The sequence below is a fragment of the Schistocerca piceifrons genome, chromosome 7, assembly GCF_021461385.2.
Source record: "Schistocerca piceifrons isolate TAMUIC-IGC-003096 chromosome 7, iqSchPice1.1, whole genome shotgun sequence".
NCBI lineage: Eukaryota > Metazoa > Arthropoda > Insecta > Orthoptera > Acrididae > Schistocerca > Schistocerca piceifrons.
Window position 1 is genome coordinate 522,843,186 of NC_060144.1, and position 25,280 is coordinate 522,868,465.

General features: G+C 42.4%; 1 protein-coding gene across 1 annotated transcript in view; it reads right to left on the reverse strand.

Moving 5' to 3' along the window:
* LOC124804996 (E3 ubiquitin-protein ligase SH3RF1) overlaps nucleotides 1-25,280 on the reverse strand; it is a 213,527-nt gene that overhangs the window by 105,786 nt on the left and 82,461 nt on the right. Inside the window, exons 9-10 of the mRNA XM_047265392.1 lie at nucleotides 24,493-24,663; nucleotides 4,654-4,844 (exon numbers count right to left, since the gene is read on the reverse strand). Of these exons, the coding sequence (XP_047121348.1) occupies nucleotides 4,654-4,844; nucleotides 24,493-24,663 (362 nt within the window). The remainder of the gene's footprint in view (nucleotides 1-4,653; nucleotides 4,845-24,492; nucleotides 24,664-25,280) is intronic.

Below are 25,280 nucleotides of genomic sequence, written 5' to 3' on the forward strand. Positions count from 1 at the left end.
AGTTTAATAAGTCATGGTTGCAAAACACTTGCACATACTCTGTAAAGAAAAAGGGAAAAACTGGTAGAAGCCAACCTCGGGGAAGATCAGTTTTGAGTCCAGGGAAATGTAGGAACAAGTGAGGCAATAGTGACCTTACAAATTATCGTAGAAGATAGGTTAAGGAAATTCAAGCCAATATTTATAACATTTGTAGATTTAGGGAAGTTTTGACAATGTTGACTGCAGTACTCTCATTGAAATTTTGAAGGTATCAGGGCTAAAATACAGAGAATAAAAGGCTCCTTACATCTTGTACAGAGACCAGATGGCAGTTAAGAGTCTAGGGGCACATAAGAGAAGCAGTGATTGAGAAGGTAGGGAGACAGGGCTGTAGTTTATCCCTGATGATGTTCATTCTGTACAATGAGCAAGCAGTAAAGGAAACTGAAGAAACATTAGGTGTAGGAATTAAAGTTCAAGGAGAAGAAATTAAAAAAAAATTCAGGTTTGCCTTTCACATTGTAATTCTTTCAGAGACAGCTAAGGACTTGCAAGAGCAGATGAAGGGAATGGATAATGTCTTGAAAGGAGGATATAAGATGAACACCAACAGAACAAATCAAGGATAATGGAATGCAGGCAAATTAAATCAGGCAGTGCTTGTGGGAATTAGGTTAAGGAATAAGACAATGCAATAGATGACTTTTGTCATTTGGACAGCAAAATAACTAATGATGGCTGAAGCAGAGATGATATAAAATGTGTGTGTGTGTGTGTGTGTGTGTGTGTGCGTGTGTGTAGGGGGAGGGGGTAATAACTGCAGAGAGATACCAAGCGAAGAATATAGTACGCAAATTCAGAAGGGATACAAAAAGGAATGAACACATCTGCTTCGTAGTGGGAAGGCAAATACTTGTATTCGTTTTAGTGTCAGAATTTTGGGAAAGTGTAGCTCATCTATAAAGGAAAGTGTACAGAATGCTTTTGTGACCCATTTTCAAGTACTGCCCCCTTGTATTGTGAAGCAATTCATTATAAGTTGTGCCTTTATGGATTTTTATTAAATCAATGTGTAGTCTGAAAATTTTGGAGAAAGGACAATTGCAACAAAACAATACATTTTGTGATACACAACTGCTTGTCAATTATATGTTTCATTGTACACACCAAAATGCATTTCTTTAAGAACTCTTAAATTACAGGGTGATTCAAAAAGAATACCACAACTTTAGGAATTTAAAACTCTGCAACGACAAAAGGCAGAGCTAAGCACTATCTGTCGGTGAATTAAGGGAGCTATAAAGTTTCATTTAGTTGTACATTTGTTCGCTTGAGGCGCTGTTGACTAGGCGTCAGCGTCAGTTGATGCTAAGATGGCGACCGCTCAACAGAAAGCTTTTTGTGTTATTGAGTACGGCAGAAGTGAATCGACGACAGTTGTTCAGCGTGCATTTCGAACGAAGTATGGTGTTAAACCTCCTGATAGGTGGTGTATTAAACGTTGCTATAAACAGTTTACAGAGAATGGGTGTTTGTGCAAAGGGAAAAGTTCTGGACGGCCGAGAACGAGTGATGAAAATGTAGCACGCATCCAGCAAGCATTTGTTCGCAGCCCAGGAAAATCGACTCGCAGAGCTAGCAGAGAGCTGCAAATTCCACAATCAACTGTATGGAGAGTCCTACGAAAAAGGTTAGTTATGAAACCTTATCGTCTGAAATTGGTTCAAGCACTGTCTGCAGCTGATAAGATTAAAAGAATCGATTTCTGTGATTTTATCCTTGCTCAAATGGAAACAGATGAATCTTTCGTTTCAAAGATTATGTTTAGTGATGAAGCAACTTTCCACACTAACGAGAAAGTCAACCGTCACAATGTCTGTATATGGGGCACTGAGAATCCGCGGGAAACAACTCAGTATGAACATGACTGGCCTAAGGTGAACGTTTTCTGTGCCATTTCAGCCAATAAAGTTTTTGGTCCCTTTTTCTTCGAAGGTGCTACTGTAGCTGGACTACAGTATCTGGAGATGTTAGAGAATTGGCTGTTCCCTCAGCTCGAACAAGAAGCACAACAATTCATATTTCAGCAGGATGGAGCGCCACCACATTGGCACTTATCTGTCCGTAACTACCTGAACGTCAACTACCCGAGGCGATGGATCGGCCACCAGGCAGCCCGTGACAGAGCACATCATCACTGGCCTCCAAGAAGCCCTGATCTTACCCCCTGCGATTTTTTCTTATGGGGGTATGTTAAGGATATGGTGTTTCGGCCACCTCTCCCAGCCACCACTGATGATTTGAAATGAGAAATAACAGCAGCTATCCAAACTGTTATGCCTGATATGCTACAGAGAGTGTGGAACGAGTTGGAGTATCGGGTTGATATTGCTCGTGTGTCTGGAGGGGGCCATATTGAACATCTCTGAACTTGTTTTTGAGTGAAAAAAACCTTTTTAAATACTCTTTGTAATGATGTATAACAGAAAGTTATATTATGTTTCTTTCATTAAATACACATTTTTAAAGTTGTGGTATTCTTTTTGAATCACCTTGTATAATTTGCCAATGTTAACAAATTTTTACATCAATTAGTTAATTCATTATAATGAAATGGAGAGGGAAAGGAGAGGAGGAGGAGGAGGAGGAGGAGGAGGAGGAGGAGCAGGAGGAGAGAAGGCTATTAGTGTTTAACGTCCCGTCGACAACGAGGTCATTAGACACGGAGCGCAAGCTCGGGTGAGGGAAGGATGGGGAAGGAAATCGGCCGTGCCCTTTCAAAGGAACCATCCCGGCATTTGCCTGAAGCGATTTAGAGAAATCACGGAAAACCTAAATCAGGATGGCCGGAGACGGGATTGAACCATCGTCCTCCCAAATACGAGTCCAGTGTGCTAACCACTGCGCCACCTCGCTTGGTAAAATATGAGGAGGAGTAATGTAGCAGTGTCACTAGTATTGAGAGGGATTGTTACAATGACTTAACCTACATACGCATTAAGCATTGTCTGTAGCAACTGGCTCAGTCAACTGTGTTGGCAGAACCAACCTCTTAGAACATACATCTTCGTAATACTATCAACAATTATCTTGTGAACAAATGTCCACATGACAGTCACTAAGGTCTGAACAATCATCGGCACTTCCAGCAGAATACGGTAAAAACCCCTAGCTAAATCAAAGAGTGTTACGGAAATATCCAGTTTATAAATTTAATGTCATATGCATAGTGTGAGGGGGAGAAAATAACTAAGTTTGCAAAATACAACAGGACATGGTTTTGGATGATCATCCATAACTTTTTGATTGCAAACAGCTGCTTACTTAGTGATTTGTGGGAAAGATATCTTACAACAAAAAACAAGAAAAAATTTTTGTTTTTAATTATTGGTGTGTTACTGATTTTATATAATCTGTATAGTTTGACGTCCTGTCTGTGAAAAAAATCTCTGCAGGAGCAGATGCAGGAGTCTCGACATCAGTTATACAACTCACACCAAAATACATCTAACTGTACCTACATTGTTCCAGGTGAAGGTGATAAAGTCAGGCTCAAGAATAGAAAAAAAAAACTAATTTTAACATAATGATGAATTTGATTTTCAGCTGTATTTTTGTGCAAATCAAAATCGCTAACTGTATTTTGTACAGTAGAATTCACTACAGCAGGCCATTAAGAACAGTTGTCAATGTACTAATCATCAATGAATGCTTTTAAATTATTTACTATTGTATTAGGAGTCTCAAAGAAAAGAAACAAAAGAAGAAGACGGAGGAATGATAAAGTCTTTCAATTAATATTTCACACAAAATTAAAATTTTAAGCATTGACTGATCATCATCATCATCATCATCATCAGCAGCAGCAGCAGCAGCAGCAGCAGCAGCTTTTGGCACAGTTATCTTCCCAGATTATCTAACACAAGCAGAAATTAGTGTCCCAAGTTCAACCAAATTTATTCCACACCAAGCTGCCTCTATACAAATGTACTGCTTCCAAGAATGTTTGTTATTGTTTAAAGGTACAATAAAGTCAACAGTTGCCTTTCTGCTTGGTTTTAAAGTTCTGGAGGAGGGAAAAACGTTTCCTTCAAGTGATGTCACAGGCATAATTGTAACAACTGTTTTTACTGCCACATTTATTTTGATTATGTGTATTATTCATGTACTTCAGGACATCACCCACAGAAATTTATCGAAAGATCATTTCACACTCACAAAATTTTCTAACAAAGCTGTTCAATTTTTTTAAAAGACAACAAGTTTTTCAATTATTTTTGCACACTATTCCACGAGCAAAAATAAAGCTAAAAATATTTTCACCTGCATTAGTTTTTGAAACTATTCATGAAACTATAATTTCTGAGAAAAATGTATTTTTCACTTTACCACTGTTAATGAAACTTGTCTGGCTATGTGTTATACCATACTCTATTATTTTATCATTCAAATTTATTCTATTTGCATGTCGTAAATTTAGATCACCTAAGAAATACCAACAGAGAAAAACTTTCAATATCAATTAAATGTAAATAAAAATGATGAAACTAATAAGAGATGGTGTTTCATCTTACTTATAGCATACGTTCGTGACACCCAAGCAGAATCTACATTCAGTGACTCCACAAACCCAAATAAATTAAAGCAGAGAGATCAATCACTAATACTCACTCAATAAGTCTAGTGCAGGTCCATGTGACTGCTGCTTAGGACTATAGGGCAGGGTGGCAGGTCCTTGCCTGGAACGAGTGTAACTTCGAGGTTCCAAGGGTGGAGTTCCATTTGCTCGTGGGGAGCTACTGCCCGTGCCAGAAGCAACACGGACCGCACAGCGCAGCTGGTTGTGCAGACTAGGTAGTGCTCTGAAGATAAGACACAAATATAAAACATGGCATGTTCCTAGAAAAGAATGTAAGCTAACTTCATACTCTACCATAATGTCACATGCTAGCCAGACCTGAGGGTAAGTCAATAAGTGTCTACACTTTTGTTAATTATCTAGAACAGCTTAGTGCTCTAGCCAGCCAATAGATGGCACTATTCTCTTTACTTGTAGCAGGTCACATCAGTTCACTTTGTGCTCTTGTGGAGTAAACATAGTTATGCCACTTTTCATTTGCACAGATGAAGAACAGAGTTCTGTAAATCATTTTTTGTTGCCTGAAGGCGTGCCAAGAGCTGAAGTTCATAAAACTTTTAGCACATTGTTTTCCCATGGAGAAATGTTCACCAGAGGACTGAACAATTCAATTGTAGCCAGAGAAGAAAGAAGACCAAGGAAAGAGCAGGAACGGATGTCCAGTCATATTACTGTTGTCAACATTTAACAAGTTGTTAACCTGATTCTGCATAAGTGATAAGTGACTTTTGATAAAGTGGAAAACTAAATACACATTAGTCACGGTTCTGCGTGGCGTCATTCATAACAGGCTCAGCTTTCATACAGTCTGTGTGGGAGGAGTCCCAAAACAATTCAATGAAGAGTTGTGTGAGAATCTATCAGCAGCTACTGCACTGTCATGCCAATTAAATAAAATGTTTTTGAAAGAAATCATCAATAGAGACGAAAGATGGGTTAATCAATTTCCATGAGAGAGCAAACACCGCAGCATGGAATGGAAACATCCCAAACTGCCAACCAAAAGAAATTCAAGAGTCAACCCTATGCAGAAAAAAGTGTTGTTCACAGCTTTTTTGGGGGACACACAAGGACAAATTCTGGAACATTGGCTGGAAAAAGGGTCAACAGAAAATGGTCAATACTACAATGATATGCTTCACAGCAAGTTACAGCCTGCAATTCAAAACACAACACTCACTTCTATTGCCAAACAATGTATTTTTTATTTATTTTTTTCATGACAATGTGCATCCACATATCCCTGCCTTCATTGTTCTGACCCTTCAGAATATGAATTTTGAGGTGTTTGAGCATTTCACATACAGTCCTTATCTCACCCTGTCAAATTTCTGTTTGTTTTGTTCCTTAAAACTGTTTAAGCGACCATTAACAGACCTCTGATGAAGAGGGGATTGAAGCAGTGGAAGCAGATAAGCTGTCTTGCTGTTCAGCTGAAAAACTTTTTCTGAGAGCATTGGAAAGCTCGTGCAACGGTAGAACAAGTGCATTAAAAACCAGAGTGGTTATCCTGAAAAATCATGTCATTGTAAATTTTGTTACAACAGCTGTTACACCCTGTGATTGTTTTTAAGAAAAATAGATAGTTGCAGCATATTATGGAAGCTCTGCTAACCAAAATATCAAACCAACGAAGAGGAAAGAGCTGATGATGATGATGTAAAGTGTACAGCTTTTCTTCCATGCATCAGAAATATTTCTTCAGAACTATTAACAAATACCAAGTGAATAGTGATCTTCTGCCTGAATCTATAAGAATCTTATGTGCATTCAGTAAAAGTTATATAGGACAAACTACATACACTGTACAGGAATGAAACACAGAACACAGATGACACACTTCTCTTCTACAACCAAATATATGATGGTCGAGCATTTCATTTCAACTGGCAATTCCATGGATTATGAACATGTTCAGATACTATTCAAAGTCTTCTCCTTTCAGGATTGTGTGGTTAAGGCAGCAGTGAAGAAAATACTGGCAGAAAACCCCAACCAACCACGACGTGGACCAAGTATTAGCCAATTCGTGAAATACTTCAATTTTGCATCTTTGCTCTCAAATGAATTTCTGTTCAGAGTTTTCACTGCCTGATTCATTCAATCCCACCCACCATGGAGGAGAGCCTTCAGGGGTGTGGAACAAGTCAAGTTATACATTAAGAGACAGAAACAAATGTTGTGGGCCACTTCTGCATAATATATTAACACAAATTATGACTAGTGCTACTCTACAGTAATGATAATTCTATGTACTTCTAGATTAAAAATATAAAATAGGTTAAAAGTAACAAAGTCAAACAGTGGAAGCTCCAGGGAGGAATGTCAATAGTGTAGGAAAAGACAGACTGCTATTTACCTTAAAGAAGACACCTCAAGTTGCAGATAGGCACAATTACATGAAGTGCCAAAGAAACTGGTAAAGGCATTAGTATTCAAATACAGAGATATATAAACAGGCAGAACACAGTACTGCAGGCAGCAATGTCTATAAAAGACAACAACTGTCTGGCACAGTTGTCAGATCGTTTACTGCTGCTATAATGACAAGTTATCAAGATTTAAGTGCAATATAGGCTTTCAGAACTGATGGCCCACTGGTGTACCCTTGAAGACTGCACAATACGAAGTTTTGCACCTCATCTGGGCCCGTCAACACCAACATTGGACTGTTGCTGACTGGAAACATGTTTCCTGGTTGGACGAGTCTCATTTCAAATTGTATCGAGCGAATGGACATGTACGGGCATCGAGACAACCTAATGAATCCATGGACCCTGTATGTAGCAGGGAACTGTCCAAGCTGGTGAAGGCTCTGTAATGGTGCAAGGTACGTGCAGTTGGAGTGATACGAGACCCTTGATATGTCTACATGTTACTCAGGTAGGTGACATGTACGTAAGCAGCCTGTCTGATCACCTGCACCCATTCATGTTCATTGTGCATTCCAACGGACTTCAGCAACTCCAACAGGACAATGTGACACCCGAAGGGCCTAGAACTGGTACAGAAGAGATCTCCACCCCCTCACACACTTACAGATTTACAAACAGCCCTGCAGGATTCATGGTGTCATTTCCCTCCAATAGTACTTCAGATATTAGTTGATTCCATGCCACATCATGCTGCGGCACTTCTGTGTGCTCCTGGATGCCCTGCGCAATATTAGGCAGGTGAATCAGTTTCTTTGGCTCTTCAGTGTAAAAGACACTGTTCCTCCTCCTCCTCCTCCTCCTCCTCCCCATCCCCCTCGTACACAAATCAAACTTCTGCTTTCATTTAATACTGTCCACAAAGCATTTGCATAGCTTTACACAGACCACTATAGTTTCCTATATACTGGCAAAGTAAGGATCCCTCTAATACAAGTACAGTATAACTAATTGGATGGATAAAAAGTCTACTCGCCAAGAAGCAGTAGGAGGCTGCACATATGAAAGGTATTACAGTTTCAAACAATGGAAAATCCAGGATGGAATGTAGCAATATTACAGGAAGGAAAGTTGCCACTCACCATATAGCGGAGATGCTGAGTCGCAGATAGGCACAACAAAAAGATTTTCACACTCAAAGCTTTTGGCCAGTGGCCTTTGTCAACAATAGCCCCCCCCCCCCCCCCCCCCACACACACACACACACACACACACACACAGAGCTGCAGTCTCAGACAACTGAAACCACACTGTGAGCAGCAGCACCAGTGCATAATGGGAGTGGCGGCTGGGCTGGGGAAGGGGGGGGGGGGGAGGAGGAGGCTGGGGCAGTGAGGGGAGGGGATAGTATTGTGGGGATGGAGGGGAGGACAGTGAAGTGTTGCAAGTTGGGCGGCGAGCATGGGAGAGATTTGGGGGGGGGGGGGGGGGGAGGGGGGGGGGAAGTAGCAGAAAAGGAACGAAATAGAGAGAAATAAAAAGATATAAATGAATAATAAATAAAATAAATAAACAAAAAATTAAATAAGAAATAAATAAATAAGAACTGAGTGTGGTGGTGGAATGACGGCTGTGTAGTGCCAGAATGGGAGCAGAGAAGGGGTTGGATGGGTGGACAGCGACTAACGAAGGTTGAGGCGAGAAGGTTGCGGGAAAGTAGGATATGTTGCAGGGAAAGTTCCCACCTGCGCAATTCAGAAAAGCTGGAGGTGATGGGAAGGACCCATATGGCATGGGAAGGACCCATATGGCACAGGTTGTGAAGCAGTCACTGAAATTAAGGATATAATATTTGGCAGTGTGTTCAGCAACAGGGTGATCCACTTGCTTCTAGGCCACAGTTTGTCGGTGGCCGTTCATGCGGACAGATAGCTTGTTGGTTGTCATGTCTACATAGAATGCAGCACAATGGTTGCAGCTCAGCTTGTAGAAGACATGACTTGTTTCACAGGTAGCCATGCCTTTGATAGGATAAGTGATGTTAGGGACCAGACTGGAGTAGGTGGTAGTGGGAGGATATATGGGACAGGTCTTGCACCTAGGTCTATCACAGGGGTATGAGCCATAAGGTAAGGGATTGGGAGCAGGGGTTGTGTAAGGATGGACGAGTATATTCAGTAGGTTCAGTGGACAGCGGAATACCACTGTGGGAGGGGTGGGAAGGACAGTGGACAGGACATTTCTCATTTCAGGGCACAACAAGAGGTAATCGAAATCCTGGCAGAGAATTTAATTCAGTTGCTCCAGCCTTGTGGACATGGCGGAGGATGGAAAGAATAAGTTGGATGGACAGAGTAAAAAATGAAGAGGTACTGAGAAGAGTGGGAGAGAAAAGACAGTTATTAGATGTAATAAAGAGAAGAAAAAGAAATTGAATTGAGCATATATTAAGAAAGAATGACGGACTGATAAAAACCGTTTTAGAAGGTTATGTAGAAGGAAAAAGGAAGCGAGGAAGGAAGAGATTCCAGATACTGGATGACATGATGGACGGTACAACATACAGCAGTCTTAAGAAGGAAGCAATGGATCGCAGAAAATGGAGAGGCAAAGGACCTGCTAATATAGCAGATAACTGATGATGATGCTCCAGTCCTGGGTGGTACTGAGTTACGAGGGGAATGCTCCTCTGTGGCCGGACGGTGGGGCATTGGGAGACTGGAAAGATAAGGCATGGGAGATTTGTTTTTGTACAAGGATGGGAGGATAATTACAGTCAATGGAGGCTTCAGTGAGACCCTCGGTATATTTCGAGAGAAACTGCTCGTCACTGCAGATGCGACGACCACGTGTGGCTAGGATGTGAGGAAGGGACTTCTTGGTATGGAATGGGTGGGAGCTGTCTAAGTGGGTGTATTGCTGGTGGTTATTAGGTTTGATATGGCGCAACTGAATTACAATCTCTGCCAGGGTTTTGATTACTTCTTGTTGTGCCCTGAAATGAGAAATGTCCCGCCCAATATCTTTCCAACCCCTCCCAGAGTGGTATTCCACCGTCCACCGAACCTACACAACATACTCGTCCATCCTTACACAACACATGCTCCCAATCCCTTATCTCATGGCCCATACCCCTGTAATAGACCTAGATTCAAGACCTGTCCCATACATCCTCCCACCACCACTTACTCCAATCTGGTCACTAACATCACCTATCCCATCAAAGGCTGGGCTACCTGTGAAACCAGTCATGTCCTCTACAAGCTAAGTTGCAACCAATGTACTGTATTCTATGTAGACATGACAACCAACAAGCTGTCTGTCCACATGAATGACTACCGACATGGGTCTTATCACAAGCAACTGACGTGTCATGGCGAGAACTAACATGGGCTGTAACAAGCTGAATATTGAGTGCACGGACAAGTGTCAGTCGACAGATAAATGCATAGTAGACCTGGAAATAGGTGGTGTGGCATGGAGAAATGTAAGACGGACAGTAAATAATAAAACCTCTATAAGTTTATTGAGACATGCCGTTACATTCAAAGACAAATAATGGAAAATCCAGGTTGGAATAATGACAAAATTATGAATCTTCATTCCTTTCAAATGTTTTTATTACTTTTTTAATATAACACTATGAATGTAAGGGTGCATCCCAGTGCTCTTATTCAGGTTTTATTATTTACTGCTACGCCGCCACCTATTTCTGGGCCTTATTTGCGCTTGCCAGTCAAATAACGCTTGTCCATGGCCTCAGTATTCAGCTGGTATCAGCCCACACTTCTTCGCACGATGATACATTCTCTATGGCAGGGATTTTTATTCTTCTATTTATTTTGTTTTCCTTGTCATTCTTTTTTATTTCTGGCCCATTTGATTTTCATTCTGAGTTCATGCACTTCGCTACAGTTTATACAGTTTTAATATGTTTGTAGTACTGCCCATGTCATGGCCCTACTTGATACTGTAGCTATTTTCCTCCAGGTAAGCATTATACAATAGACTTTTATATGTTTTATCTATTTCTTGGTCTGGTTGATATACTTTTATTGTATTATTCTCCAGGTTTCTTTCTAAAACTTCATGCATTTATCATGGCTGTCTCCTCCAGTCCATTAATAATACTTTGATTACCATTTCTTTTAAGAATGTTTTAATACAACTTGACAGAGTGACAGAGGACAATTATCTCTATGTTTCACTGTAAATGAATTGAATTTGAGTAACCAGCTTATTGTGTACTTGATTCTCTTGAGCGTCCGTCCATCCTCCCCCTTACTGAGATGTACCTGATGATGCAACTAGTTGTTGTTGTTGTTGTTATTGTCTAAAATACAAAGATTGGTTTGATGTAGCTTTCCATGCTACTCTATCCTGTGTAAGCGCCTTCATCTCTGAATAACAACAACAACCTATGTCCTCCTGAATCTGCTTACTGTATTCATCTCTTGGTCACTCTCACACACACACAACTTCCCTCTAGTACTAAAACAATGGTCCCTTGATGGCTCAGAAAGTGTCCCATCAACCAGCCTCTTCTATTAGTCAAATTGTCCCACAAATTTCGAATCTCTTCAATTCTACGCAGTATCTCCTCATTAGTTACATGATCTACCACCCAATCCTCAGCTTTCTTCTGTGTCACCACATGGAAAGATTCTATTCACTTCTTGTCTAAACTGTTTATTGTTCATGTTCCAGACAAATATCTTCAGAAAAGACTTCCAAATACTTAAGTCTATACTTGATGTTAATAAGATTTTGTCTCCTTCAGGAATGCTCTTCTTCTCATTGAGAGCCTACATTTTATATCATCTCTGCTTCAGCCATCATTAGTTATTATGCTGTGCAAATGACAAAAGTCATCTATTGCATTGTCTTATTTCTTAACTTAATTCCCACAAGCACTGCCTGATTTAATTTGGCTGCATTCCATTATCTTTGTTTTGCTTCTGTTGGTGTTCATCTTACATCCTCCTTTCAAGACATATCCATTCCCTTCATCTGTTCTTGCAAGTCCTTAGCTGTCTCTGAAAGAATTACAATGTGAAAGGCAAACCTGAAATTTTTTATTGCTTCTCCCTGAACTTTAATTTCTCCTCCTAATGTTTTTTCCCATTTCCTTTACTGTTTTCTCAACGTACAGATTGAACAACGTCGAGGATAAACTACAGCCCTGTATTCCTACCTTCTCAATCACTTCTTCTCTTACATGCCCCTCGACTCTTAACTGCCATCTGGATTCTGTACAAGATGTAAGGAGTATTTCATTCTCTGTATTTTACCCCTGATACCTTCAAAATTTCCTTGACCTATCTTCTACGATAATTTGTAAGGTCACTAATGCCTCACTTGTTCCTGCATTTCCCTGGACTCAAAACTGATCTTCCCTGAGGTTGGCTTCTACCAGTTTTTACCTTCTTCTTTACAGAATTTGTGCAAGTATTTTTCAACCATAACTTATTAAACTGATATTTCAGTAATTTTCACACACACCAGCAACTGCTTTTTTTGGAGTAGGAATTACCACATTCATCTTAAGTCTGAAGGTATTTCAACTGTGTCATACACCAGGTAGAAGAGGCAGGTCATGGTTGGCTCTCCTAAGGCCATCAGCAGTTCTGATGGAATGTCATCTACTCCCGGGGTCTTGTTTCCATGTCGGTCTTTCAGTGTCCTGTCAAATTATTCTCTCAACATCTCCGCTATATGGTGAGTAGCAAGTTTCCTTCTCAATATTGTTACATTCCATCCTGGATTTTCCATTGTTAAATTTTTCTCTCAGTATCATACCTTCCATCACATTTTCATCTACAACCTCCTGCATTTATATAACATTGGCACGAATTTCATCTCCCGTGAATAGACCTTCTATGTACTGCTTCCACCCTTCAGCTTGATATTCATACAGCTGCTCCTCTTATATCCAAAGGCCTCTTTAATTTTCCTGTAGGCAGTATCTAGTTTTCCCATAAAGAAATATGCTTCTACATCCTAACATTTCTCCTCTAGCTATTCCTCCTTAGCCATTTTGCATTGCCTGTCACTAATTTTTTGACCTTTGTATATGCTTTCTCCTGTTTCATTTGCTGCATTTTTATATTTTCTCCTTTCACCAATTAAATTCAGTATCTCCTGTGTTATCCACAGATTTCTACTAGGCCTTGTCTTTTTTCCTATTTCATCCACTTCTGCCTTCAGTATTTTATCTCTTACCATTTCATCTCTTAATGCTACCTATTAATCTTCTACAGTAATCCTTTCCCCTGTTCTAGTCAACCATTGCCGCATACTCTCTCTGAAACTCCCAGTAACCTCTGCATTCTTTCAACTTATCCAGTCCCACCTCCTTAATTCCCCACCTTTTTGCAATTTCTTCATTTGTAATCAACATTTCATAACTAATAAGTTGTGGACAAAGTCCACATCTGCCCCTGGAAGTGTTTTACAACTGGTTCTGAAAGCCCTGTCTTACTGTTATATAATCAATCTGAAACTTTCCAGTGCCTCTTAGTCACTTTCAAATGTGCAACCTTCTTTCATGATTCTTAAACCAACTGTTAGCAATAAGTCAATTGAACTCAATGCAGAATCCTACCAGGTGATTTGCTTTTTCACTCCTGTCCCCATCCATATTCACCTCCTATTTTTTTCTTCCCTTCCTTTTCCTACTGTCAAATTGCAGTCCCCTATCACTATTAATTTTCGTCTTCCTTAATTACCTGAATAATTTCTTTTATCTCATCATACATTTCTTCAATCCCTGCATCCTCTGCTGCATTCTGGAGGACAATGGTTCAAACTCACATTTGGCAATCCAGATTTAGGTTTTCAGTGATTTCCTTTAAGCGCTCCAGACAAATGCCAGGATGGTTCCTCTGAAAGGTCACAGCCAATTTTATTATCCATCCTAGACACAATCTGAATTTGTGCTCCATCTCTAATGACCTCAATGTCAACAGGACGTTAAACCCAAATTTCCTTCCTTCCTTCCTCCATCCTCTGCGGAGCTAGTTGGCATATAAACTTGTACTACTGTGATAGGTGCGGGCTTTGAGTCTATCTTGGCTAGGGTAATGCATTCACTATGCTGTTCATAGTAGCTTACCCCCATTCATATTTTCTTATTCATTATTAAACCCACTTCTGTGTTACCCCTATTTGACTTTGTATTTATAACCCTGTATTCACCTGACCAGAAGTCCTGTTCCTCTTGCCACCAAATTCATTAACTCTTATTATATCTTACTTCAACCTATCCATTACCCTTTCCAAATTTTCTAACCTACTTGCCCAATTAAGGGACCTGCGAACACTGTTTTGTTTCTCCTGATGACAACATCCTCCTGAGTAGCCCCCACCTGGAGATGCAAATGGGAGACTATTTTACCTCCAGAAGATCTTACCTAATATGATAGCATCATTTAACCATACAGTAGAGCTGCATGCACTCAGGGAAAATTATAGGTGTAGGTTCCCCTTGCTTTCAGCCATTTGCAGTACTGGCACAAGGTGTTTTGGTTGATGTTACAAGGCCAGATCAGTCAATCATCCAGATTGTTAATCCCGCAACGACTGAAAAGGTTGTTAACCCTCTTCAGGAACAACACGTTTGTCTGTCCCCTCAACAGACATTCCTCTGTTGTGCTTGCACCTATGGTATCACTATCTGTATCGCTGAGGCATGCAAGCCACCCGCCCAATGGCATGGTTCATGGGGGAAATCAGTTATACTAATAAAAGGATTACTCAACAGCTGCTGCAGTTTTGTTTAATAAGAAAGCATTCTTACAGCTGTGGTTGCCCACTACATACATTACACAAATGTACAATATATGCTCACATGTTGCTATTTCGGTGTGGGCAAGAAAGATGAATCCAGGCGAACATCATGTGTTTCTTTCCACTACCAATCTTAGCTTCCACTACTGTGTGCCATACAAAAAGCAGTATGGAACATTATTGCATCCATATTGTTTCAGTATTAACTTTGCCCTGATACTGTGATCTCATAAAGAGGACATCCACTGCCTAGTATTTGTAAGTAATAATGTAGTTTTATTTATGGTTCATATATGCACTGAACACAGTGTCATCCACTGGCTGAGGCTCACTATACAGGTGTGGTGACAAAGTTGTGTGGTGAGATTATTTCAATCAACACAGTTTACTCCCGTCAGCCACCACGCCATGAGTTAATTGTTTGTACCGTGTTGTTTATAGCCTTGTGTAAATGTTGAAATGTTGTGTTATTAGCTGTTTCTATCAACTACGAGTTTGGTGTTTCCTGTCACAGAGTTAAGATGGAAAATATTATGAAGACAAACAGAAAAACCTTTCTGATGGAAAAGAAAGTAAACGTTCTTAAAGATTCAAAGTTCACTGCAGAACATGCACTGCATTAGCACAGAGATTAGAGATACTCTTAAGTCTATGCTCAACATCATTGTCAAAAACAAAGACCTCATTTAGGAAAGTGCAACAGAAGTGCTAATAATAGTGTGTCATATTTAAAAAGGATTTGCTGGAAGGAATTATGAAGGACTGGTTTCAGACAGCACGTGCTTCCAACATCACCATGAACAGTGTGATGTGCAAAAGGTCGCTGAAGGTGGCCAGTTCACTCAGAATCAAGGACTTCTCCGCATCTAACTGGTGGATTGAAAGGTTCAAGAAGTAGTAAAATGCAGTGTATGAAATTTTAGTGAATAACAGAGTGACAGGTTACAAGAACTTATAAAAGCACTATAAACACAGATTAAATCAATCACTTTTCAGTGTCATTCCAAACAAAACACTTGCCTTTACAGACAGAAAAGGCCAAGGAGAGGGGGAAAAAAAGGAAAGTTTGCCTTACACTAATACTACACGCAAATGCTGATGAGACTCAAAAAACCGAACTGCTTCCCATGGGAAAAAAATTATGTATAGGTTGTTTTAAAAAAATTTAAAACCTTGTTCACAAACTACAGTGCCATTAACAAAGCAGGGATGAGAGCAGAAGTATTTGAGAAGCAATTACATTGCCTTTATACAAGAATGGGAACCTATAACATGCAGAATGGGTAGCTTTGAGGGATGTAATAGTGAAGGCAGCAGAGGATCAAAGAGGTAAAAAGACGAGGGCTAGTAGAAACCCTTGGGTAACAGAAGAAATATGGAATTTAATTGATGAAAGGAGAAAATATAAAAATGCACTAAATGAAGCAGGCAAAAAGGATTACAAACGTCTCCAAAATGAGATCGACAGGAAGTGCAAAGTGGCTAAGCAGGTATGGCTACAGGACAAATGTACGGACGTAGAGGCTTATCTCACTAGGGGTAAGATAGATACTGCCTACAGAAAAATTAAAGAGACCTTTGGAGAAAAGAGAACCACTTCTCTGAATATCAAGAGCTCAGATGGAAACCCAGTTCTAACCAAAGAAGGGAAAGCAGAAAGGTGGAAGGAGTATACAGAGGGTGATGTACTTGAGGACAATATTATGGAAATGGAAGAGGATGTAGATGAAGGTGAAATGGGAGATATGATATTGCGTGAAGAGTTTGACAGAGCACTGAAAGACATGAGTCGGAACAAGGCCCCCGGAGTAGACAACATTCCATTAGAACTACTGACAACCTTGGGAGAGCCAGTCCTGACAAAACTCTACCATCTGGTGAGCAAGATGTATGAGACAGGCGAAATACCCTCAGACTTCAAGAAGAATATAATAATCCCAATCCCAAAGAAAGCAGGTGTTGACAGATGTGAAAATTACTGAACTATCAGTTTAATAACTCACAGCTGCAAAATACTGACACGAATTCTTTACAGACGAATGGAAAAACTGATACAATCCGACCTCGAGGAAGATCAGTTTGGATTCCGTAGAAATGTTGGAACATGTGAGGCAATACTGACCTTACGACTTATCTTAGAAGAAAGATTAAGGAAAGGCAAACCTATGTTTCTAGCATTTGTAGACTTAGAGAAAGCTTTTGACAATGTAGACTGGAATACTCTCTTTCAAATTCTGAAGGTGGCAGGGGTAAAATACAGAGAGCGAAAGGCTATTTACAATTTGTACAGAAACCAGATGGCAGTTATAAGAGTCGAGGGGTATGAAAGGGAAGCAGTGGTTGGGAAGGGAGTTAGACAGGGTTGTAGCCTATCCCTGATGTTATTCAATCTGTTTATTGAGCAAGCAATAAAGGAAACAAAAGAAAAGTTTGGAGTAGATATTAAAATCCATGGAGAAGAAATAGAAACTTTGAGGTTCACCGACGACATTGTAATTCTGCCAGAGACAGCAAAGGACTTGGAAGAGCAGTTGAACGGAATGGACAGTGTCTTGAAAGGAGGATATAAGATGAACATCAACAAAAGCGAGATGAGAATAATGGAATGTAGTCGAATGAAGTTGGGTGATGCTGAGGGAATTAGATTAGGAAATGAGACACTTGAAGTAGTGAAGGAGTTTTGCTATTTGGGGAGCAAAATAACTGATGATGGTCGAAGTAGAGAGGATATAAAATGTAGACTGGCAATGGCAAGGAAAGCATTTCTGAAGAAGAAAAATTTGTTAACATCGAGTATAGATTTAAATGTCGGGAACTCGTTTCTGAAAGTATTTGTATGGAGTGTAGCCATGTATGGAAGTGAAACGTGGACGATAAATAGCTTAGACAAGAAGAGAATAGAAGCTTTCGAAATGTGGTGCTACAGAAGAATGCTGAAGATTAGATGGGTTGATCACATAACTAATGAGGAGGTATTGAATAGAATTGGGGAGAAGAGGAGCCTGTCGCACAACTTGACTAGAAGAAGGGTTCGGTTGGTATGACATGTTCTGAGACATTGAGGGATCACCAATTTAGTATTGGAGGGCAGCGTGGAGGGTAAAAATCGTAGAGGGAGACCAAGAGATGTAACACTAAGCAGATTCTGAAGGATGTAGGCTGCAGTAGGTACTGGGAGATGAAGAAGCTTGCACAGGATAGAGTAGCATGGAGAGCTGCATCAAACCAGTCTCAGGACTGAAGACAACAACAACAACAACATGCAGTTAAGAGTATCTGCCACTAAACTGCATGAGCAAATTGCAGCATTTGTATCTGGGCATTAACCATCGCTTAAAAACATATCACAGGAAAGCAGTTGTGCAAAAGGCATTCATTCAAATGGATCTGACACACCAGATCTAGGTAACAATGATGACACAAACTCTTAATTGCTTTATCATGAGAAGAGCTGCAGTTGGAGCATCCGGTGCAAATTTTCTACATACTGATAACAGCGATGTCATTGTTGAAAGTATATCTGTTGAAGACATGACTGACTTTCAGCAATTAAACAATAATGCAGAATGTGATAGTGATGACAATGAGGTTCTTTCTGTTGCAGATGTAAATTGGTGAAGACAACAACAAAATATATTTTTGCTACAGATGCCAAAGCTTTCTACTCCATTTATGAACTGGAAAACAACACTGAAAAACAAAAATACATCAAAAAATTAAAACCACCCACAATTTTGGATCTCTTTGCTAAAAAGTAAGAACTACTCCACTTATTTGTTGGTTGTTTGGTTTGTGGGATGGAAGGGACCAGACTACAAGGGCCATCGGTCCCTCTTTCCACGAACTTTAAACACCCAAAAAGAATAAAAACAAACACTAGAGATGACAAGGGACGACAGAAGACAAGAAAGACACAGACAGAGACCAGATAAAAGGAATTAAAATCACCTGGAGGGGGACAGTGGTTGACCAACCATAGAAAAAAAAAGAGAGCAAAAAACACACTAAAAACCACAATCTAAAACCGGAGGCCAAAGGCCAGACTCAACATAAAAAAGGACACGAACCATTAGATTGAGCGATAAAAACCCACTGCACGAATAAAACTCAAAACTAAGTCTGCCATTGCGGCGTCATCCAATAAAAGTGCAGGGAGCATATCAGGCAGAGCATACGTCTGCCTGAGCGTGGTTAAAAACAGACGCGCCAACAAGATGTGGACCACTGTCAACACTGATCCACAGCGACAGAGGGGTGGGTCCTCACGGCGCAAGAGACAACCGTGCGTTAGCCAGGTGTGGCCAATGCGCAGCCAGCAGAGTGCGACAGAGTCTTTGCGAGAGACCCGCAAGGAGGAGCGCCACACACCAGTAGTCTCCTTGACGGCCCAAAGTTTGTTAGGTGATGGCAGGGTGCGCCATTCTTGACCCCAGGTGCAAAGTATCTTCTGCCACAAAACTGACCTGAGGTCACTCTCCGAAAGGCCAATCTCTAAGGCTGGTGCACCGGCAGCCTGTTTGGCCAGCGTGACAACATGTTCATTTTCTGTGATGCCGACATGACCCGGGGTCCACACAAAGACCACAGAGTGGCCGCAATAGGCAAGAGTATGTAGGGACTCCTGGATAGCCATCACCAGACGAGAGCGAGGGAAACATTGGTCGATAGCTCGTAAACCGCTCAGGGAGTCACTACAGATAACGAAGGACTCACCTGAGCAGGAGCAGATATACTCTAGGGCGCGAGAGATGGCGACCAGCTTGGCAGTGAAAATACTGGGGCCAGCCGGCAATGAGTGTTGTTCATAACGATCGCCTAGAGTACGAGCATAACCGACACGACCAGCAGCCACTGAACCATCAGTATAGACGTCAGAGCCTTGAAACGCGGCAAGGATTGAAAGAAAGTGGCGGCGGAGGGCCTCAGGAGGGACTGAGTCCTTAGGGCCCTGTGCCAAATCAAGTCGAAGGTATGGGCAGGGCAAACACCATGGGGGTAGACGTATATGGGCACGGAAAACAGGTGGGAGAGGGAAAATCTCAAGCCCAGAGACAAGAGCCCAGACATGAACTGAGATCATACACCCTGATTGGTGCCACCACTTTGGCAGATGGACGACCGAGTTGGGGAACAGCAGATGGTAATTGGGATGCCCGGGCAAGGTAGAAATGTGGGCAGCATAAGCGGCCAGTAATCGTTGGTGCCTAATCCGCAATGGAGGGACACCAGCCTCCACAAATATGCTGTTGACAGGGCTTGTGCGGAAAGCTCCAATGGCAAGTCGGATCCTGCTGTGAAAGATGGGGCCCAGCAACCGCAATGCGGAAGGGGATGCCAACCATAAGCCAGACGGGGCTGAATTAATGCCTGGTACAGCTGTAGAAGGGTAGACTGATCGGCACCCCAGTTGGTGTGATTCAAGCAACGAAGAGCGTTAAGATGCTGCCAGCACGTTTGTTTACGCTATCAAATATGAGGGAACCAAGTCAACCGGGTATCAAAACCCAATCCCAAAAAACCAATGCGTCCCCACCACTGCAAGAGGTTCATTGTCAAAATAAAGCCTTGGTTCAGGGTGAACAGTGCGACGCCGGCAGAAATGCATAACACAGGTCTTGGCAGCCGAAAACTCAAAGCCATGCGCTACAGTCCAAGACTGCTCCTTGTGGATAGTGCTCTGTAGCTGCCATTCAGCAGCTACAATGCTGGTGGAGCTGTAGTACAGGCAGAAGTCATCAGTGTACAAGGAAGCCGAGACAGACGTTCCCACCGCTGCAACGAGCCCATTAATTGCAACTAAAAAGAGCAGACACTCAAGACGGATCCGTGCGGGACCCCATTCTCCTGAACTCAGGAGGAACTATGGGAGGCCACAACTTGCATGCAAAAGCAACGAAGTGACAGAAAATTTTGTATGAAAATCGGGAGCGGACCATGAAGACCCCACCCATGAAGTGTGGTGAGGATGTGATGTCGCCACGTCCTATCATACGCCTTCTGCATGTCAACAAAGACAGCAACCAGATGCTGATGGCGGGCAAAGGCCGTACATATGGCAGACTCCAGGCTCACCAGATTAACGGTGACAGTGCGGCCCTTACAGAACCCACCCTGAGACAGAGCCAGAAAGCCCCCAGACTCAAGCAGCTAACTCAACCTCTAGGTCACCATGTGTTCAAGCAACTTGCAAAGAACGTTTGTGAGGCTAATGGAGCAGTAGCTGCCCACCTCCAGTGGGTTCTTGCCAGGTTTCAACACAGGAATTACAATGCTTTCCCACAATTGCCACGGGAACTTGCCCTCAACACAGATACAGTTGAAAAGGTCCAGGAGGCATCGCTGGCAGTCCACTGAGAGGTGTCTGAGCATCTGACAGTGGATGCGATCTGGTGTGGGAGCCGTATCAGGGCAAGCAGCTAGTGCACTTTGGAATTCCCACTCACTGAACGGAGCATTGTACGAGTCAGGGTGGCGCGTGTGAAATGAAAGGCTCCAACGTTCCAACCACTCTTTCAGGGAGCAGAAGGCCTACGGGTAATTCGCTGAAGCAGAACTCTGAGCAAAATGCTCCACTAAGTGGTTTGTAATTGTGTCAGAGTCAGTACAGACTGCTCCATTCAGTGAAAGTGCAGGTACACTGATGGGGGTCCTATAGCTATAGAGTCACCTAATCTTGGCCCAAACCTGCGATGGAGAGGTACAGAGGCCAATGGTGGAGACATACCTTTCCCCGCACTCCTGTTTGCGTCGGCGAATGAGGTGGTGGGCTCACGCACGGAGCCATTTAAATGAGGTGTTCCAATGAGGGATGCCGCTTGTGACACTGGAGGGCCCGCCTGCAAACTTTAATCAACTCAGCAATCTCGGGCGACAACCAAGGCACAGTCCTCTGCCGAGGGGACCCAGAAGAACAGGGAATGGCAGATTCTGCGGCAGTAATGATGCCGGTGGTGACCGAGTGAATCACCACATTAAAGGCGTCATTGGAAAGAGGCTCAATAGTGGCAATGGAGGTGAACAAGTCCCAGTCAGCCTTATTCATAGCCCATCTGCAGGGGCGCCCAGAAAAGTGATGCTGTGGCAGTGACAGAAAGATTGGAAAGAGGTCACTATCACTCAAGTCATCATGCACACTCCTTTGGACATACGGTAATAGGCTTGGGCTGCAGATTGAAAGGTCGATGGCTGTATACGTGCCATGCGCCCCACTGAAATGTGTGAAAGCACCATTATTTCAAAGAGAAAGGTTGAGCTGTGCTAACACTTGCTAAATGACGCTGCCTCAGCATGTTGCCACTGATCCACCCCACAGAGGGTTTTGGGTGTTGAAGTCACCCAGTAACAGAAAAGGTGGCGGCAACTGGGCTATCAGCACAGCCATGACATGCTGTGGGACATCACCATCCGGTGGAAGATAGAGACTGCAGACAGTAACAGCCTGAGGTGTCCACACCCGAACAGCGACAGCCTCTAAAGGTGTTTGTAGAGGGACACACTCACTGTAAAGAGAGTGAAGGACATAGATGCAGACACCACCAGATACCCTCTCATAAGCTGCCTGGTTCTTATAATAACCCCGACAGCCACGGAAGGAGGGGGTTCGCACCACCGGAAACCATGTTTCCTGAAGAGCAATGCAGAGGAAAGGGCTGAGAAGTTGTCGGAGCTCACCAAGATGGTGGAAAAAATCGCTGCAGTTCCACTGAAGGATGACACTGTCCATGGCCGAGAAAGACGTGAAGGGGCCAAGAGACAGATTACGCTGCTGGGTCACCTGGTGCCACCAATTGAGTACCTGTGTGAGTGACATCCATTGTGTCTGAGGGACCAGCGAGATCTAGGTCCTCAGCGGACGCCAGATTCTATACCTTGTCCCCAGACGCAGAGCTTGTAGATTGCGGTGGGGTGGGTGCCACCGTAAGTTCCTTGGTCTTAGAGGTCGTCTTCTTGGACTTTTCGCTGGTCCTTGGGTTTCACTGGCTGGAAGGGCTTCACCGATTCAGTCTCCCTGACGAAGGAGGATCGCGAAGCCCTACCATCAGCTGCTTGTGGACACTTATGCCACTGCTGGGTGTCATCCTTCCCACTTGTGGAAACCTGGAAAGAGAGGGACCCAAGGAACCCCTTGCGAGAGAGAGGAGCCGAAGAAGTTGGATGCTTCTCCAGCTTATAGGTGGGTACAGACGTCCCTGATGGGTGGGTGGGTGTTGCTCCCGAGGTAGGTGGCGCAGGAGCAACAGGGTGGGTAGTGCCCCCCACAGTCAAGGGGGCATGTGGAGTCGTACATCGTACAGCTCGGGGAGCCGACTGGAATTCGCTGAACTGATGGGGCTATCACGGTTGTTGTAGAGGCGGCATATGAGGAAGTCATTCGCACAGGATGGAGTTGTTCATATTTCCTCGTAGCCTCAGTATACGTCAGTCAGTCAGTCAGTCCAGGGTCTTATATTCCATAACTTTCTGCTCTTTCTGTAAGATCCTAAAGCCTTGCGAGCAAGGTGAATGATTCTCTCTACAGCTGACACAGATGGGAGGCGGGGCACATGGAGTATTGGGATGTGATGGGTGTCCACAATCTCGACATGTGAGGCTGGAAGTACAGCGGGAAGACTTATGGCCAAACTTCCAGCACTTAAAGCACCGCATCGGGATGAAGGATATAGGGCTTGACATCACAGCGGTAGACCAACACCTTGACCTTCTCCGGTAATGTTATCACCCTCAAAGGCCAAGATGAAGGCACCAGTAGCAATCTGATTATCCTTTGGACCCCGATGAATGCGCCAGACAAAATGAACATCTCGACGCTCTAAATTGGCGCGCAGCTCGTCATCAGACTGCAGTTTTTTGGTACTGTTAGATCCTTCCTGATAGTAGAAAGTAGGATATGTTGGAGCAGATCAGAAAGAAGCCGATCACTCATAACCCATAACGTTGCCTCCACTCACCCTCATGACAAGTGTGTCCCTCACTACCTGGGGGTCCTGAAGAACTGCTTCCCGTTTCAAACCCTCACCAACTTATCTATCTTTATTGCCTCAGAAAGGAACTAATGGTTCCAAAAGTTAGGATAGAGGTTTTTTCACAGTTTTATTTGTGTCTTTGGGAAGATCTGGAATTGTGCCTCCTGAATGTAAGTACTGGACATACACTTGATATCTTCTGTGCATTGAACTCACCAGTACAGCTTCCAATCACAACATTATGGAATCGCAAAGAATAAATAGGCATAATTTTACACTTGTCTGGAAACTTTTCAGCCAAAATATCATGAGAGGTACTAATAATGCCCTGTTTGTTCCTCCAAAAAAAAATATAAAATACTAGACTTACTGGCAAAACTTCAAGAAACAGATAGCTCTTACTTGGTCTACTATTATTTATTTCATGTGCCATCAACTGGTTTAGGTTGGTGCTACATGGTGTCTTTTTTTATATGAATGGGTGGGGGTGATACAAAATGTATTGTGATGTATGTATGTGCACAGTCAAGAAGATTATAAAGTGAAAAAAACTTTAGTTCATTGTTTTGTAGCTCAGAGGGTCACTGCTGCAATGCTCACTAAAATTACATAACATTATGAACTCTTGTTACAAGAAATGAGTAATAGCTTAACACACAAAACTTCCTTCCAAAGCAGCAACTGTGTGCCTTTCAGCAGCAGCAGCTCTAAGGAATACAGTAGTTTCACATTACATAATAACACTTACTTATTAGCAGGTGCAACGTAATTTCCTGGAAAAACTCCTGACTTTTGAGTTCTATTTGATGTTCCCTTGAACCATCCATCCTGGCACCTTTCTGTTACCATATAAATAGCACCTTTACGCAATTCCAACTCGTCCGCTTTTTGTGGCTTATATGGGTATAGTGCAATATACCTGGAATAGGAAGCACAATTGTCACCATTAGACTTTTCACATCAAAAAGATGTTTGTATACTTGTAAGTACTAAATAATGAATACAGTAGAGTCCCAGTAACCAGAACTAATTGGGACCGGACCTTGTTCGGATTACCAATTTGTTCGGCTTAGCCAGAATTACGGTGACAAGTTTCTAGAATTAAGTATATCAAGCAGATAAGTAGATACACCATAGTAACAAATGGGAACAAGTGTGGGAACAATGGCTCACTCTCACACTCTGCCCTAGTTGTTGTGCATTGTTGAGACCTTTGTAGTGACTGAGGTCAGCGCACTGCCAGTTGGCTCACAAAGTGCTTGGTTATGTTAGTTATCAATCGCTGGCACGCATAAAAGTTGTATTGTATTCATTCAGGTGTAGTAGTGTACGTATTTTTGTCATGAGTAAACGGAAGCATACAACGTTAACTCTCAGAGAAAAACTGAATGCTTTGAAGTGGATAGACAATGGTGAGAATGTATCTAAACTGGCAACTGAACTGGGTGTTGGCAAAGCAACCATTTATGATTGGAAGAAGAACCAAGTGAAGCATGAACAGTCCTGTGCAACATCTTCGGGATAAACACTCTGAAG